At 51.5% G+C, this 17,878-nt stretch overlaps 1 protein-coding gene across 2 annotated transcripts in view; it reads right to left on the reverse strand.

Moving 5' to 3' along the window:
• Positions 1–257: 257 nt before the first annotated feature.
• The window catches only part of STK32C (serine/threonine kinase 32C), a 47,993-nt gene continuing 30,372 nt past the window's right edge, over positions 258–17,878 (reverse strand). The window contains exons 3-12 of one of the 2 annotated variants that reach the window (XM_015867622.3): positions 9,177–9,328; positions 7,074–7,247; positions 6,527–6,564; positions 6,053–6,142; positions 5,482–5,585; positions 5,271–5,387; positions 4,390–4,515; positions 4,168–4,299; positions 3,659–3,726; positions 258–3,032 (exon numbers count right to left, since the gene is read on the reverse strand). In XM_015867622.3, coding sequence (XP_015723108.1) covers positions 2,894–3,032; positions 3,659–3,726; positions 4,168–4,299; positions 4,390–4,515; positions 5,271–5,387; positions 5,482–5,585; positions 6,053–6,142; positions 6,527–6,564; positions 7,074–7,247; positions 9,177–9,328 — 1,140 coding nt within the window. In that variant the 3' untranslated portion in view covers positions 258–2,893. Of the gene's footprint in view, positions 3,033–3,658; positions 3,727–4,167; positions 4,516–5,270; positions 5,388–5,481; positions 5,586–6,052; positions 6,143–6,526; positions 6,565–7,073; positions 7,248–9,176; positions 9,329–17,878 lie in introns of both variants that reach the window. The other variant, XM_085554892.1, reaches the window with a different exon arrangement.

A 17,878-nucleotide genomic window follows, 5' to 3' on the forward strand; every position in this document is an offset into this window, starting at 1 on the left:
CCTCAGTTAGGAAATACATGGCACATGGAGCTGCTCATTACACAGCTGTACCACAGAGCTGCTGAGGAGCGCCCATAGAGCAGTGAACGCACAGCTGAGTGATGGTGCATTGTGGCTGTGATGCCACCGCTGTGGTCTGGATGCTAAACAGAGGAGGTCTGCGATGTGGAAGCAAGACCCGTATCCCAACATGCGCTCTGTCCTGGACTCAGCGTTGTTCTCCTGCAGAGCAATAACCCAGAAACGACTGCCAAAACTTGGCAATGTTAAAAATCCACGTTTATTACTCCACATAGGCAATGGCTTCTTGCAGTGTCTGCAAAACCACACGTTTGTTGTCCTAACTGAAATGCTCCGTGACACGGCAGTATTGCTATGCAATAAATTACAGAAGTATATTAACATAAGATACAAAGGTATACTTTACCTCTCCCATTTACACCGAGATCATGTAAAAATACTCCCTACCAAGGCATCAGGGTTTCGGCACCATCCGGCCTCGAGCTCATATTCCCCCATTCATGATACCCTTATTCTCACCAAGGTGCAGTGATGAACAATTGGCAACAAAAGACCCATCCGGACCTGACCTGGTTCTACACAAAATTCCCAGCAAAGTCTGTGGAATTCAATGGAAACACTTGAAAATAGGCAATTCTGCAGAACTCCCAAATACAACAGCGAGAAGAAAAGAATCTTATGGTAAGAGTTTAAGGAGAATAATTCACAGGTGATGTAGACGTCTCACAGCGGATAACGGCACTCCCTGTATAAATCTGTCATACAAAAAATACACATCTCTAAATAGTTATATACAGAACACTGTCGTGGAGGTGTAAAGCAGGGCCAGACCGACTGCTGCGGGCTCTGCATGGGAAAGGGCAGTGCCTCACACTGCCCTGTGAGCTCTGCTCACAGCAGCACTGACCCAGCTCCACAGAGAGGATGGACAGAAGGGCTCAGGGCTTTGGCAGCGCAGCCATCACAGCCCCTGGGCAGAGCACAGCCCCACAGCCCAGCACGGGACTGATGCACTATTGCTGTGCTTCCTTCTCACAGCTACTCTTAGCTTTCAGCTTCATCTCCTGTATCTATGCATAAGTAAATGGGCAGCAATAGAACCTGCTCTGCAGTGGGCAGCAGTGAAACACATCCACATGTGGCTGGAAGAGAGTACCCAAGAGATACTGTACTCACAGGGTTCAGACTGTGCAGTGCTCCAAAAGCCTGTCACATCAGCTGTCCTGGAGAACAAGGTGCAGAAGGTACCAGGGCAGACACACACTCCTCAGCCTGTGCTCCCCATGTGTGTGCCCCCATCTCACCACAGGGCAGTGGCTGTGCCGTGCCCCCAGCACTGCTGGGCACTGCCTGGGGCTGCTGCGGGCACTGCATGACGCACAGGGGGACAGGGGGCAGTCAGTGGGGCAGGGCTGGGCAGAGAGGCAGGTGTGTGGGCACATAGAGTGGTGCTCAGGTGGGCCACCCCATGGGGCTGTGAGCAGAGCTACCCCCACCCATCACTGTGCACCCGGTGCTGAGGTCCAGCCGTGCACCTCCAGCCTCTGCTGCCCCTTCATGAAGGTGGTTCTGCACAAACAGCCACTTCCTGATCTCCACATAAAACTGTGGAAATTAAGTGTTTAGTGTCATCTTTCATATAAAATAACTGTACACGGTTAAGCCGTTCTATGATTTCATCCACAGGGACTAAAAAAGCAGCAGTGTTTGTCCTAAAAGAGTCTGCATCTGTTAAAAACCTCTTCTATGCATTTTTGTGTTACAAATATAGACCAAGGATGCAAACCCAGCCACCTCCTCAGCATCTGCCAGCCAACACATGTCGCCCGCTTTAAGGTGAACGCCGCTGCAATCAATCTGTGCATCACAACGGCTTCGTGCTGCAGCAGAACCCACCGCTCACGTTTAACAACAGTAACCAAAAGCCACAAGGCAGCAGATTGAGCAACCAACAGAGTGAAGGCCTCTGAAAGCAGGAGAAAGGCAACCCCCCACAGCGGAGCCGTCAGAGAGCTCCTGCCTTACCGGGAAGATAAAAACAGGTTTTGGTAAGTTATGTACAGCACTTCTACTTTACACTGAAAATAAAGAGAACTGAAGGGTAAATGAAGACACTGCCCTCCTTTCGTGGCCAAGCAGTACTGGAAGGTCACAAACGGCTTCCAAAAAGACCTGAACCTGTGACAAAATGCATCCCCCAAACCTGGGCACACAGAGCCCAAATGGCCCGACCTGCCACACGGCTCCTGCCACTCACAGCAGCTACATGAAGGAAGTATCTTAAATACACCTGACATTGATCATGTATTTCATCATTACCCAGCCCCAGAAGTGCACAAAAAGCATTTATTTACCCCAAGTCAGGAAAGACACTGTGGCAGTGGTGAAGAGAACAGTGTGTCCGTGCCATCCCTGAGCTGCAGGGCCACCCCATCCCCGCTCCCACCTGTGGCTGCAGCAGGGGCAGCCCCAACCCACAGTGGGAGCACTGGGCCCCACGCAGCCCTCGCTGGCAGCAGTGCCTCACACAGTGTGAGCCACCCATCCAGTATTAATCCCGCTGGCTTCCCATGTTGGAGATGTAACTTCTCACGCTGCCATCGCTTTGTATTAAAACCTGTCAGCAATCTGACATTAAAAAAAGAACAAGTAGTGAAATAGGTCTCCTTCCTCCCGCAAGTTGCATAGCGAGGATCCTTACCCACGGCAGCACCTCGGCGTGTGGAACCGGTGCCTGTGTAAATCCAGAGCTCAGCTCTGTGAGAACTGTTCTGCTACAACGCTGCGGGACGAGCTGCTGTGCCGGGTGCTGCAGGGCACTGCCAATGGCACTCGGTGCACACAGGGCAGGCGGCAGCGGGGCGGCCCCAGCTTAACCGCTGCCCGCCGAGGAGCACACGGAGCTGCACATGTTCAGGTTGGAGGTCTCGGCCTCAGCCTCCGTCTCAGCCTCAGCCGTGGTCTCGGGGGCAGACGTGGACTCGCTCGTCTGCTCCTGGCTCTTCTTCAGCCTGCGTGGGGCAGAGCAGCACATCACACAGCGTGAGCCCCTGGCTGCCCCAGCACCCCCACAGCACCCCATGGCAGACCCAGGTAGGGTAAAGCAGAGGGGCTTCAGACTGGTGGCACCTCCAGCACATGGTGACATCCTTACATGGGTGGAAGCACCAGCAGAACATACCACTGTGCACCCAGATGCTCAACCACGCTGTGTGGGCTTCAGTGCTCCAGATCCTGCGGGCACAGCAATGCACCCACCCACAACACATAGCACAGGGCCGACTGCTGCTCTGCTTCTGAACACAGCAGGGCCCCTTTGTGAGCGTGGACATGGCAAAGCAGCGCTGAACTGCAGCACTGCTCCTGCACCTTGTGACATGCAGAGGAAACGAGCCTGCGCTCCCTGCTCTCACCTCCCAGGGCAACATTGTCCACAAGGGGGAGCTGAGGTGGTGCCAGACAGGGGCAGAGGGAGCCCAGGCGGTGCCACATCTGCAGGTCAGACCCCAGCAGCCCCTGAGCAGCAAAATCCCTGCAACGTGCTCCAGGTCCTGGGACTCAGGCACCGATATTGTGGAAAGCCAGGAAAAGAACATCAAAGAACATCTTTTCTTCCCCCAGAACAGCCCCCACTTACTTCTCTCTGTTAAAGATGACAAAATCTTGCTGGATGGCTTCAAGGCATTCCTGGAGATAGTCATTTTCCTGTTGAAGAACAGAAAAGAACCACACGTGTGTGAAGAGTCCCCATCTGCAGGTCTGCTTCCTACAGCACTGCACTGCCCCAACCTGAGCATAGCACACGGTGGCCACCAGAAAATGCAGCCTCAGTAGATGAAGAAAACAGAACAACTGTTTGCTTTGTGCTTTTACTGGTGGCACGTTTCACTGTGGTGTGCAGAGACCCTGCAGCCAGGGCTGGGCTCCCACCCCACACTCTCCTGTGCAGTGAGGATGTCTCTGTCATTTCACTTCCTTGAGCACAGGTTATTGTGAAAGGGATCTATCGCACTTATGGAGAGGAACTGCCGGGAAGACTCCATTTGGCAAAGGCTTCCACCCCGATGTATCTGCATGGGGAGCACCACCGCAGTAACGCTGCACCCCTGGCCGGTGGCAGCCCATCCTCTGCCCAGCTGCACTCACGGACTGCGAGCTGTCCTTGCTGTTGTCCCGCGACTTGTTCTTCGCCAGCCTCTTCTTCTTCTTGTGCAGGGGCCGGGACTCCAGGATCATCTCCTCCAGCTCGAAGGTGGGGTCGCAGTGCAGGCGGCCCTTCTGCAGACACACACACAGCAGGTCAGCCCTCCCCAGCCAGCACCCCAAGCCCTGAGCAGGGCAGTGAGTGGGGCAGGTCGCAGTACTCACGTTGGGGACGAATCCCGGCTCCAGGCGCTTCTGGCAGACATCGGCCCAGGGCACGGCGGACAGATATGCTGAAGTCTGGATGTCAGCCAGGCAGGAGAAGCGGTGCTCGGGGTTCACCGTCAGCAGCTGCGGGACAACAGCGCTGCTGTGAGCAAGGAGAGATGGAGCCGAGCGCCCCGGCCCTGCAAACAAAGCCGGGGACCCCGGCAGCGCCGCATCCCTTCAGCTGGGGGCAGTGCGTGCCGTTCTGTACAGGGGAGCTGAACTCAAAGCCCCAAGTCCGCCCCTCTGTGCCCCCGGCGCTCCCCGCAGCCGCCAGCAGGGGACGATGTGAGCCCGCCCAGCAGCGACGGGCTTTGAAAACCGACCTTACAGCATCGACGGCTCCGCATTGCAACAGGAACATGAAAACATCGGACACATACCAAGACCCTGAACCAGACTGCAGGGGCAGCGCAGACCCCACTGCTCCCAGCTGTTCCAGCCCACCCCCCCATGGCCCGAGGACCTTACTCTTGGGAGCTGAAAGAACCCAGCCTCAGCCCAAAGTAGAACTGAATCATTACACTAAGAAACAGCCTTTCTTATCACTATAGGCATCAGGGAGATGACTTTTAAGGTCCCTTCCCACCTAAGACATTATGTGATTCCACACTTACGGAAGTAATAAACCACAACAGAAGATTAACCAGTGCTTATGCTGAGCAAAGCCATAAATAATAAGTCCAGTTTCAGTTTCACACTACTGACATCTCCAGTCACACCTGTATGCACCACAGCTGCTGCTGGAGCACAGCACAGGGCCTTCAGAGCAGCTGCACTACACGGCCTTCAGAGGTCCCTTCCAACTCTAAGGACTCTATGACTCTAAGAGCCCTCACCTTTCGTAGCAGGGCAACCATCTCCTTTGACCACGTGGACGAGTACTGAACGCTGACGGTGCTGAACAGCTGCACCAGGGACTCCACCGGGTTGTTGGAGTGGATGTCGTACGGTCTCTGGGGGAAGCACAGAGGGGTGAGAAGGAATTTGCTTTTCCCTCTGCGGCCCATGAAGGAGCCATGCTCACAGGCCTCCGGCTCCAAAGCTTACCCAGCCACGGAGGAGTTCGTAAGCCATGATTCCCAGCGACCACCAATCCACTTCAAAGGAGTAACCCGTGCCACCGCTCAGGAAGGAATGGAAAATCTCTGGAGCTGAACAGACAGAGCCACAGCAGGTTATCTATGGGGTCAGCTGGTTTCTGCTAACATCACCCACACCATGTAAGGCCATGCATAAGCGCAGTTAATGGCAGCAGTGGGGCTTTCAGGACAAGTCAGCAGCACAGCTGGTCTCACAGGGGGCTGGGCAGAAAGCAGGGACAGTGAGACATGGGGACAGTGAGACATGGGGACAGTGAGACATGGGGACGCTGGGCCATGGGGACAGGGAGCTGGGGGGACGCTGGGTATGCTGGACGGACAGGCAGCACTGATGGCAGTGCAGCCATTGTGGAGTTCCCCCCTTGAGCCAGCTCAGCTCTGCTGAATGACTGGGGTGCGCGCATTAATGGGCAAAATCCATTCAGTGCTTTTGTGACAGACAGGAATTAGAAGGCTGCATGCAGTGAGCATTCCTTCAAGGTAAACTGCAGACATAACAACCTGCTGTTGCTTCTTACCCATGTATGGCTTTGTTCCAGCTAGCGCAGTTGCTCTTTCACCATCCCTGATTATTGTTGCAATATTAAAATCTGTTAAGTGTGCGTGACCTTAAACAAAGACAGATGTTAGGAAGGAATCACTCACTGCACAGAACCCCATGATGCAGAGCAAAGGTGTGTTTAAGCTTTTGCTCGCAGGCAGCAGAGAGCAGGGCAGGCAGGATCTGGGCCCCAGGGCTCCTGCAGCCCCCTGAGGACCTCAGGCCTGCAGGTGCTAAGTGCTGCCTCGCTGTGCTTCTGCCAATAATACAACCAATAGAAGCCCCCATGAAGGCTGCCAGGCTCACTACACCTGGCTTAGCACAGTTCTCTTCTCACAGGAAGCCTGGGGCATGTGTGTTTCTCACACTTTTTCCACATAACAAGACACACAGAATCCATGACAGCAAGAAACGTGCAGCAGGTGGACAAAGTGAGGCAGAGAGCTCCTACCTTGCTCATCCAGGAGAATGTTGTCTGGTTTTACATCTCTGCAAACAGACACAGAGTTACAGCAGCTGGAATCTCAGTCAGATGACAGAGTAACTGCTACAAAAAGACTGCAACCTTTTTATCCACCAAAAACTAGAAAGATAAAACCCCAAAATATCCTAATATGGAACAAGTCCCTTCAGACAGATTACAAGCACGTTTCTGCTAGGAAAAAATGGGGGAGCGTCTGACTTATTCAGGCATCACATCTGTGAAATCAGTATTCCAGGTGTCAGCCCACCATGGCAAGCTCTCCAACAGCCCAGCTCCAAGCACAGCCCCAAGCACTGCACTTTGGGCCCCTGAGAGGAGAAAGGTCTGCAGGCTGCAGCACCGTGGGCACGGTTTGTGTGCCACTCACTGCCCAGCACCTGCCTGCAGCCCAGCTGGACCCACAGCCTGCCCCAAACACAGACAGCAGCCGCACAGCCCCCAGAGCTGCCTGCCCACCTGGGCTTCACAGTGCAGCCTATGGAACAGCCTCGCTCCCAGTGCCTCAGGGCAGTACCTGTGAATGATGTGCTGGCTGCGCAGGTAGTCCAGTGCCAGGGCCATCTCACAGAGGTACAGCCTGACCGTCTCCTCTGTGAACTGCACGTTCTGCTGCAGGTGGTAGCGCAGGTCCCCGCCGAGCAGCAGGTCCACCACCATGAACATGTCCTCCTCGTCCTGGAAGGAATACCTGCGGGGAGTGGCTGTCAGCAGTGCACGCAGACTGAGGGCAGGAATGTTTCTTCTTGACTGCACAGCACCTCTGAAAACCTGCCAGCATCCCCACTACGAGCATATGTCGGCCTCGGTGTTTGCATCTCTTTAATTAAGTGGGCACCATTCACGATGCCATCGTGCTTTTGCTGCCCTAAGCAGCACTTCCACAGTGAGGCAGCTGCCCCCATTAACTCCTGCTGCCTTCCAAGCACCACCCTTCACCTAAACCCCACAGAATGCCATAGAACCACTCAGCAAGTAACTCATACAGCAAGGTACAGGCTTTGGGGGTGCCCTTCCAGCACCAGAAAACCACAGAGCAAACACTGGTGTTTCAGCTCCCACCCTTACACCCGGCCTCACTGGTATCCTGCCTTGGTTCACCTGAGGCACACTGCTCCCTGCTCCAAACTTCCCATACAGAAGATCCCATAGCAAACAACAGAATGGTTTGAGTTGGAAGGGACCTTCAAAGGGACCATCTGGTCCAACTCCCCTGTGCTGAGCAGGGACACCCACAGCTCCTTCTGGTGCTCAGAGCCCCATCCAGCCTGATGCCCCACAACACCCATCCTGTACCAAAGTCCCCACTGACATCTCCCTGGCACACAGCCCACGGGGCTTTGCTCACTGTTGTCTCAGTCACTGTGAATTTTCAGTTGTGAAAAGCACAACGCAGTCATACCTAAAATATCCCTGCGTGTCCTGAAAATGAATTGGAAAGTGCATGTTCTAATTTAGCCATAAAAACAGAGAAATAGATGGGTATTTACGGTAGAGTAAAACGCCTCCCTATTTGCAGAGGATCCCGGAGGAGAGTGACAGCAGCGAGGATACACTACAAAATAACGTCCCATTGTTATATTTGGCTACAGCGTTTCTAAGGAGAGTGTGTGGGGTTGTGTAATGCTTCTGAATCACACGCTGCTCATCCTCAATGTGTGCTTATTCCAAATGTAGGAGATGGGAAAATCTGCATGAGCACATCTGCTCAAAGATCTCATTACTTGCTGGAAAATGTATTTGCCAGTGTTAAAATGCTCAACAGCCACCAGGGTGGAAATGATGCCCACAGGACCCAGTTAGGCTCCCTGGCCCCACTGCAGCCGCTGCCTCTACCAAGTGCTGTGCTGTCCTCTGAAGGCACAAAGCGTGCCCAGCACTGAGCAGCCCCAGGCACAGCATCAGTAACCACGGCCACGTACACGTCAGCAATAAGAGACCACCCTCCTTCCTCCTTGTCAGCCTGTCACCTCTGCTCTGTGGTGTCTCCTTGCATAAACTCCACTCTTCTCAGCTGCTAAATCTTGCAGTAACCTCCAGACATAATGCACCACTGTTTACATTTGGAAATGAATTTATTGTGCAAGACTCAGTGAAATATCTGAGCTCTAAAGGGACCCACAGCACTCAGCAGCAAACTGCTGCAGAGTTTTGTTCTGCCATCAGCTGCTCTCCAGCCAAAGGCCACACGTGTGTTAATCTGCAGAGATCACAGCACTTCAGTTCAGAAAGAGATCACTGAAAACAGCCGCGTTTCAAAGCGCTCAGGGCCCAATTGAAAAAACCAACTGTCCTCAAATCAGGCTGGAAGTTAAAACGTGTTCACCCCTAATGGTCACACCAACACTGCAGCTCAACTGGTGAGCACCTCAGCACACAGCAGGACACAGGGAGGATCCGAAGGAGAACCAACATGAGACAGACTGTTCTAAATGCTTGGTGATGTAACATTTGGACATTGTGTGTGAGTTCACTGAAAGCATTTCATTCCTGCTTCATCAGCTCAGCAGTCCCTCCCAATGGGGGCTGTGTGCAGAGCACCTGGGGCAGAACGCAGCCCTGCAGCACGGGGAGGGGCAGGGGAAAGGCAGGAGGAAGGGGAAGGGCAGAAGCCACTCACCAGAGGTTCACCAGGAACACGTGCTCAATCTCCTGCAGGATCTCCAGCTCCCGGAACACGTTGCGGACCTCGTCCCTCTCGATGCACTGCTGCTTGTTCATGTACTTCATAGCGTACATCTTCTCGGTGTCTCTCTTCTGCACAATACACACCTACAGCAAAAGGAGGTTTAGCAAAACGTTCCCTACCCTCATTTGTTGCTCAACATGTGAGACCAGCGCTCCAGGCTGGGAAGCTCACACACTGGGTGTACATTCCCAGCAGACTGAGTTTAACCTCTTTCAGATACAGACATACTCAGAAAGGTCAAACAATCCATTCTGCTTTAGCTGAAAGCTATTTGAATGTAAATAGGTTAAAAATGAGGAGATCAACGAGCACTGTGCCCAGCACTGGGCCAGCTCCACATCCCTGCACAGCACAGAGTGGGGCTCACAGCACTCCCAGAGCATCCTCAGTGCTGCTCCCGTGTCTCTGGCTGATGACGACACTAATTATCAAGGTAGCTATTCTGAACTGAACTAACGAGCGTTCTGCAGCTGGTATCATTATGTCTGTCCTCTCATTACCAGGCTGCAGTGCGCTGCATATGATTTCAATAAAAAAAAGAGATCTGGCAGTTTGCTCCTACAGCCTTAAACACCACAGCAAGACCCAACCAAAGGCGACCTCCAGCTGCTGGAGCCACAGCACCCACTGCACCTCAGAGCATCCAACAGATCCCACAGCATCTAATAGGTCCTGCAGCATCCCACAGTATCCCTGAATGGTGGAAGCATCATGGAAAGACCTGAGCTCTTCCACACTTCCCGTTAATAACAATTTGCAAGCGCTAATGGCACATAATATAATATCATCAAGGACACATTGCAGCAGCAGATGACAAAATAATAGATGGTTGTTGTTAGCCTGCTACAAACATCCTAATTAGCAATATGATGAAATTACGAGGATTATTTTGCAGTTGCCACTGCAGTGACTGCATAAGCAGAGAACCACGCATATACACAGCTCTGTGCCAAGGGCACGCTCTGGGCTGGCTACTACTGGGGGCAGCAGGGGTCTGGCCCAGCACACATCTCTACCTCTCTGCTCTGCCCCCGTGGAAGCAGGGAACATCTACAGGGTAACAAGCTTGAGTGGTTTCATAATACGCCTGGATCCATTTTTCAAGCAGGTCTACAAAGTGAAGCAACACAAGAAAGCAAAAGAAGAGATGATCGTGTCCTCGTGCTGCACAATGTGGTCCCTCATTGCACAAAGGAAATTGTCATTGGTTAAATACAGCCATCAGGAAAAACTGTATATAATGCTGCCAGATCTGTGCTGCAGAAGGCAGGCATCAGCTGGCAGTATATTGCTCAAGACGTGGCACATAAAAGATTTAATAGACTCCCAGATACACTGAGCACTCAGCTGCTGCCAAATGGTTTGTATACAGCTGCCTTTGCTTTTATTGCATTAAAGGCACAAAGGGGCTGGGACTTGCATTTGCTATTCAGGACATGAGATGTGCATTTAACATCTCCCATTTCGACCTCACTTTATGGGGCCATGTATGATGACAACAGAAATGGTCACTGGAGCCAAAGTTTGTCTTTATCAGAACCCAGACAGGCTGGGTCTGCACTGAGCAGCTGAGCTATGGCAGGTGTTCACAGCACAGTGCAAAGGGTCACTGACCCAATTGATACATAGAAAACAAAGAGAGGAAAACTGACTCTTGGCTTTGAAATCCTCAGCTTAAGGTGGGCATTGCCATTAAAACTCACAGCACATGGTTGTGTCTAAACACACAGATGTTTGTAAAGGCATCAGAGCCCTTGGGGTCTTCTCAGTGAGGCCAACAATGTCCATCACTGCTGCCCCCCCCAGAGGGTTGTGCCGCTCCCTGCACTGCTGCCATGTCGCTCTGTTACTGCAGCGCATCCCTGCAGCCTCCATTGCCACAGCATTTCACCTACTGGTGTAAGTTGGAATGGAACTACAGCACCTTGTGGTGCCAGGGGACATAAGGTACTTCTTTTTGTGGGAAGACTTCTGTTGTTGCTGTTATTTCAGGATACTTTCCTTGATCCTCTGCATTTTTGCTGCTCTGCACATTTTTCAGTTCAACTTGCTATCTTTTATGCAGGCAGGCTTTGGAAACTCAATAACTTCTTTCCTGCTGATTCTGAGCAAATCCAGTGGGCTGAAATCCCCACTCAGATGAAAAGTCATCTAATCATTTAATAGCGTGTCCTGACTTATCTCAAGCTAATTATAATGGAATAGCACAGTATGTCCATGGGCTCAAACAACAGCAAGTACTTTGCATGCTGGGCACTGTCTGTGAAGCAGATAAGTACTTGAGATTGCTTGTTCTCGGCTACACAAAGGCTATTTCTTCTTCTGCTGATGCAGATGTCAAATTAAGGCACTCGTGAAGCCGCCCTCTGCAGGGCATCACTGCCACATCTGATGCAAATGCCCATAGCTGGGTTCATGATGTCTTCCTTCTGCTTTGGGGATGGGAGCAGCACGTTTTCCCCTAGAGCCTTTTCCATGGTTTTGCATGGGACACTCCATAAACCTGTCACAGAAACATTCCTGGGCTCGGCTGAAGGACACCAGGAATTTTCAGGGTGCAAACCTGGATTTTGCTTATTCTGTCTTTAGAGTCATTGCTCGGCACTAACAAGCACTGCACGCTCACATCAAATATCTTAATCCCACCTGAAAGTGAACCACAGGAGGACACTGCTCTGGCTTGTAAAATGCTTATTCAGAGTGGCTACACCTGATCCAAATACAGTGATTTATACTTCAGTTTCTGCTGACTTCCCTTGGCGATTATCTCTGGGCTCTTAGACACACAAAATATCCTATTAGATATTCAGAAGTCAAGAAAATCCTTATATTTCCCACTCTGCAGAGATGAGAAGTGCTGCAGCTGCATGTGGGCATGCTGGACAGTGGGCAGTGATCTACCACAGGGCTCAGCTGACCCCAGCTGCACCTCCAAGCACTCATCTTCTGAGGCTTCTGCTCTCAGAAATAATGCTAACCTGACCAAGTCAATAGGAAACAACACAAGCAAAACCACTACTAGAATTTGGTTCCTTTGCCACCCAAGAAAATATCAGCAAGCTGCAGGGCCTCCCCAAAAAGCAACATCCACAATGCTGCTGCTCCCTGTCACACTGCTCCAGGGCACGGATAGTAAGCACCATAGCACAGGTCTTCCAGTACATGGGCCTTCCACTGCACAGCCATTCCTACGCATGATCTTCCATCATATGGTCACACCAATAGACAGACCTTCCAACTACGGTCACCCCAATATATAGGCCCAAAAGTCCCAGGCCATCACACATCTTGCTGCCCTTGTGGCAGTCAGAGACCAGTTCCTCTGCAGATCCTGCCTCCTCCACGCTGCTTTGGTACAGCTTTAAACCAATAACAGAAACCATAATGCTGTCAATTATGTTTAAAAAATGAAAGTCAACTTTCAGCCGATATCAGGAAAGTAATAGCAAGGGGTGACATCATTGTGAAGGGAAACCAGAGACACCTGACATGGCCACAGCATCACAGTTGCATGGTAGGCAGCAGCAGTTACCCTGTTATTTCAAACCAATCTTCATATCCATTTTATATTACGATGCCTCTGATGGTTATCGAAATACAGTCTTTGTCTGGTAATTAACATCTGCATAACGTTTATAATTAAAAAGATAACGTTAATTTGTTCCACACTCCTAATCAATGTTAAGGATAAAACCATCCAATTCAATTTTCTTTTGGCATGGCAAGATAACAAAGCCTAGAGGTGTCTTTTAGGTGATACAGCCCTGGTGCCGGGTACACCTGGGGCTCCAGGTCCTGTGGCTGTGGCTGTCATGGCCCCGAGCTGCTGGCACAGGGGCTGCAGAGCCTCCTGGTGCACAGACAGGGGCGCAGGGACAGACTAACAAATGGACAGCAGGAATACCTGATGATGGAAGGACAGCAGTGTTCCCCCAGGTGCAGCTGGCAGGGCAGCATGGGGAGCACGGAGTCATGCAGGCTGCAGAGGGAAGCTGAAACACACAGCAGTGACACCCACTGATCCAAGGGGAAAGGACTGGGGGGAGCTGAGCAGCCCCATGGCCTCACTGACCCTGTGGAGGTGCTGCTCGGGCTGGAGGGGCTGAGACGTAGCCGGGCTGGGTGCTGCCATGATACCGTCTGGTCCTGAATGCAAACAGACTTGAGAACAACCAAAAGCCCTCATTGCTTTCATAGTGCAGCTTATTTATCTGGAACTTCATTCCGGGAACAGTTTTGACAATAGTGTCTCTGGCAGTGTTTTACCCAACCATTATCTCCAGCACAAAAAGCCCCATTTAAAAGAATGGGACACCTGCAGCCGTGATCCCGGAGGCAAACTGCACAGCAACCCCTGCACTGTGTGATGCCGACAACACTGCGGCACAGCCCCCCCTGCACAGTGACACAACCCAAGTGACACCACCTCCCCATGGCTGTGCTCCCCACAGCTCTGGGCCGTGCCCTGGGTTGGCTCAGGCAAAGCCACAGCTCATTGCTGCTGCTGCACTCATATCCAGCCCCGGTGGGAGCCAGTGCTCACACAGGGACACATGGCACAACAGATCCTCCTGCTGCACTCGGATGCAGTCTATGAACCCCCACTTTTTCAGGCTGGCCTGCAACAGGAAAGCTGTGCAGCTCAACACAGCACCGGGCAGCCCCTGTGCTGCTCTGACAGCTTCAGCTGGGGCCGCATTACAGCGATGTCTCAGCAATAGCAGCAAGTGTGTTAATAACACAGCCTCCTCTTTGGAGGCAAAGGTCAGCATCAGAACATGTTTACTGAGGTAGAAGAGAAATTAAAGGGTATGAAGTTGCAATGAATGGAAAAAGCCCACGATCCCCAGAGACGTGCTGTAAGCACAGGGCCAGCACAGCTTGACACATCCGCTCTCACATCCTCACCCCAAGTGCTCGTTTTCCTTTCTGTTCCAAACACCACATTTTCCTCCCAAAGCTCTTTTTCACAGAGCCTTATGATGTTGCTCTTTCCCTGCTGAAAGTGATGCTTTATCACCAGATGGATGAAGGACCGGTGTGCCACAACACCATAAATCATTAAAAGCTCTTTAATTCAGTACTGCTGCTTGCTCCAGCCAAGCTATAGCGGTAGCTGATAAAACTTTTATTCACAGCAAGCCTGCTGCTGCTTTCAGGTCATGTCAACGCTCCCATGAAAAATCCCCCACTCGGTTGCTTATGATAGAGATGAAAACCTCGTCTGACCTAAAACAACACTGTGCACAACAGAGTCTCAGTGTGACGGCCCCACACCGCCAGCTTCAGGTTGTGGCCTTAAGGACGTGCCTGTGTTCTTACCTTGTGCAAGGCTGCAGAACTGATGGACGTCACCTCTGAGCAGGGCCAGCCCTCTGTGTGCCAGGGAAAGGAACTCGTGAGGCCAGGAAAGCTGGGCAAGTGCTCAAAGCTGGCCTTGCACAATTACCTTCTTTCCAAATGAAGCTTATTCCTATATTGCCACTGACATAAATCACAGCTGAACTAACACAGCCAGCACATAAAAACACCCCAGGAAAAGCTCTCCTGGCCAGCTCCTGTATTGAGCAAGTAAGGAGTGGAGGTTTTCCATATGCAACTACCATGGGATTTCATCCAGCTTCCCAGTAAGGCTTCATGGAGGGGCAATGCAATCCATATGACATGAATCCTGCAATTAAAAGCAATTTTAGATGGCTCAGATTAGGCACTTCCTTTTCACGTTACGCTGAGGAAGTAACATCCAGTCAGATATTATACAGACGTTTCTATAATTGAGTTTGGGGTATGGGTGATTATCTGCTCACAGCCTCTGAACCTCCCAAGGTCCAGGTTCCTGTGGGGATCAAGGCTCCCACACGTACCTCTGCAGGATGCTCTGAATAACATGAAAAGTACATCCTCCCGCGGCCAATGTGCATTTTGAGTCCAGCCTTATATTTGAAACCACCTTTCATTACGGCCATAATTAGATCCGTGATGGTTTATATGCTAGTCAAAGAGGAAGACAGGATGATTTTTTTAGTTACATATTTGATAAAACCTGGGAGCAGACAGAAATCTAATTACTCCCAATGAAGAACAGAGGGCTTTATTTAATCTCTGAACATAAATTAACGCCAAAGCTATTCCTGATCCCAAGGCAGAAACACTCCCTGTGCTGCCTGGAGAGCCCTGCACACACGGGCTGAGCTCCCCAGCCAAGCAGCCAGCAGTGCTTGTGCCCCAGGTGTGGACCTTCCAGGAGGGTGTTAATGAAACGTGCAGCCAGGTGCTCAGTGCGGAGCTGGCAGGACCTGGCTGCATTGTGCTGCTGAGTTTATCACCCAGTGCTTACCAAGAGATCTGCCCTGGGAGGCATCTCCCCTCACAGAGCTCCTCTGTGCTGCAAGGCAGAGCAGCAGGCACATGGGATCACATGTAGCTGCTCGAGCTGCCACGCTGCAGATGCTGGCATCTACAACGCCAGCAAACTGTGAGGGATTCCCAACAGGAGGTGGGCAAAGCTCAACTCGGTTCATTAAAAGCAGCCAACGTGCCAGGGCTGGATAAAAACCTCCCAAATTCTGACACTGGGTGTCAGGTCTGCCCAATGGGTAGCCAGAAATCAGAGCACGTGCAAACAAGTGCTGCCTGACAATAAATAGCTCCACATGCACACTGCGTGCTGCTCCGAGCAGTAATTATTCCATCAAGTGCAGGTCTGGAGCCAGTAACTTGGCAGGACAGACTTTTGGGCAGGTTACAGCCCCATCTGTTCAGAGCTGCTTTGCATTACGGCATTAAAATCCCCAGTACCTCTGCCTTGTGAGGAAGGAACAGCCCACACCCAGAGCTCGCAGGACCCGACCAGACACAGCATCCATCTACCGCAGCTTCCCACCAGGCACTTAGTGGAGCTTTTTTAATTAGTGGAGCTTCCACACTTCCGCTAATTAACCATGCCGAGTTATTCACCTTCCCTCGGTGCCCATCGCCACGTGCATAGAGAAAATATCCCTCACCAGAACTGCAACGTGTCAACAACAACACAAGTGTACAGAACACTACAAAAATACAGTTATCAAAGCCAGAGCTCTGTTTACATATTGGTCCAGAGAAAGAAATCTCATGCCTGTGTGGAAGTGGATATCCAATGGATATCTGCCTACCATCACTGCTCTGCCGTACAACCCAGTTTCACAGCTTTGGGTAACACAGGAAAAAAAAACTTCTTTACTTTCCAGTTTCTGCTCTGTAACAGTGGAGTGGGACCTTGTACAGCATCACTGCTGCTGTGAGATGGAACCAACAGCACAGGGACAATGAGCCACCAGCCCCGCACTGCAGGAACACAGAAGGTTACTCAGAAGCTGAGGGTCCCCAAACACATTCACCGTCAGTGCATCTCCAGACCCACCTGCACGGTGGAAGCCAGGAAAACCACTGCCAGATTCTTAAAATACTGGAAAATAGGCAGGAGAAGCAGAGGAATCAAAGTACACAGTGGGGAAGTGCCTTCTGGGGGTGCAGCCTGTGACCTCCTGCTGCACCTCGTGCCCTGCACTGCAGAGCTCTGACTGCAGCGTTACCTGCAGCCTGTCATCACAAGGACAGCTCCTGTGCTTTCTCAGGTTACACTTCACTGCTGACACAGGGAGAATCCCAGTCACTGTTACTGGCTTGTGGGCAGATCCCACACTCACCACTGTGGAAACAGAACAGAACTGCACCTCTTCTCTATGTCTGCACCATTACTGTGAGAAACAGGTCTGCTCCTAAGCAGTGCACACACAGGAGGCTGTGAATGTCAGACTGCTCTGAGCTCTCACCAACCCACCAGGAGGAACACTGCACCAGGAGCAGGGAGCAAACCTCGCCCCATGGCCACTGCTGCATTACAGCACTGCCTAGGGTGACAAAGGAAGGACAGCCCATAATCCTCAGGGTGAGTGCAGACTGCTACTATGAGAGAGAGAAGAGAATATTTGCTGTATCATGCTAACACATCCAATATTTCCTAAGAGCAGCAGTACTGTTAAGCACTGCATATGACACGGAGTGGTTCGTAACTGGATTGTCCAACCAACGGCATAACAACATCCAAACCCATCAGCTGCTGCTTCTAAGGACTCGCAGATGATCTGGACATCCAATTTAGCTTCAACTTAATTGTTGCCAAATCCTGCATCTGACGCTGAAGCATCCCATGCTCTTGGTACAATTAACGGGCGTGTGGGGGTGTGCTGCATGACGGCTTGTCAGAACACAGAGGAGATCCAAATGCTCACCATATTTAAGCCAATGAGAGATTTATAATTAACATGAGCAAAGCAGGGCACTGTTGTTTTTTTCACTTTAAAACAAGACCATTTAAAGTTGGCCACGTTAGATAGCAGCCTGCGGACAGCTTAGACTGGGGCTTAGAACTGGAGGAGAAGATGTTATTAGAATTTACTACTGAGAGAACTCCCAGGCAGGAGCCAGAATTTAACCAGGACTAGTTATTACAGCACCGATATGCACAGAGATGGAGCTGAGCTGCTGCAGCCACCACAAGGGCTGTGTGCTGGGAACTGCACACGCCATGAGCTGCCCCAGCTGTGCCACGCAGCTGCTCCAGGCATCAGGGACACGGCTGCTGCACACAGCCC

This window comes from Coturnix japonica, chromosome 8 (assembly GCF_054131305.1).
Source record: "Coturnix japonica strain WE chromosome 8, WE-NBRP24, whole genome shotgun sequence".
Taxonomy (NCBI): Eukaryota; Metazoa; Chordata; class Aves; order Galliformes; family Phasianidae; genus Coturnix; species Coturnix japonica.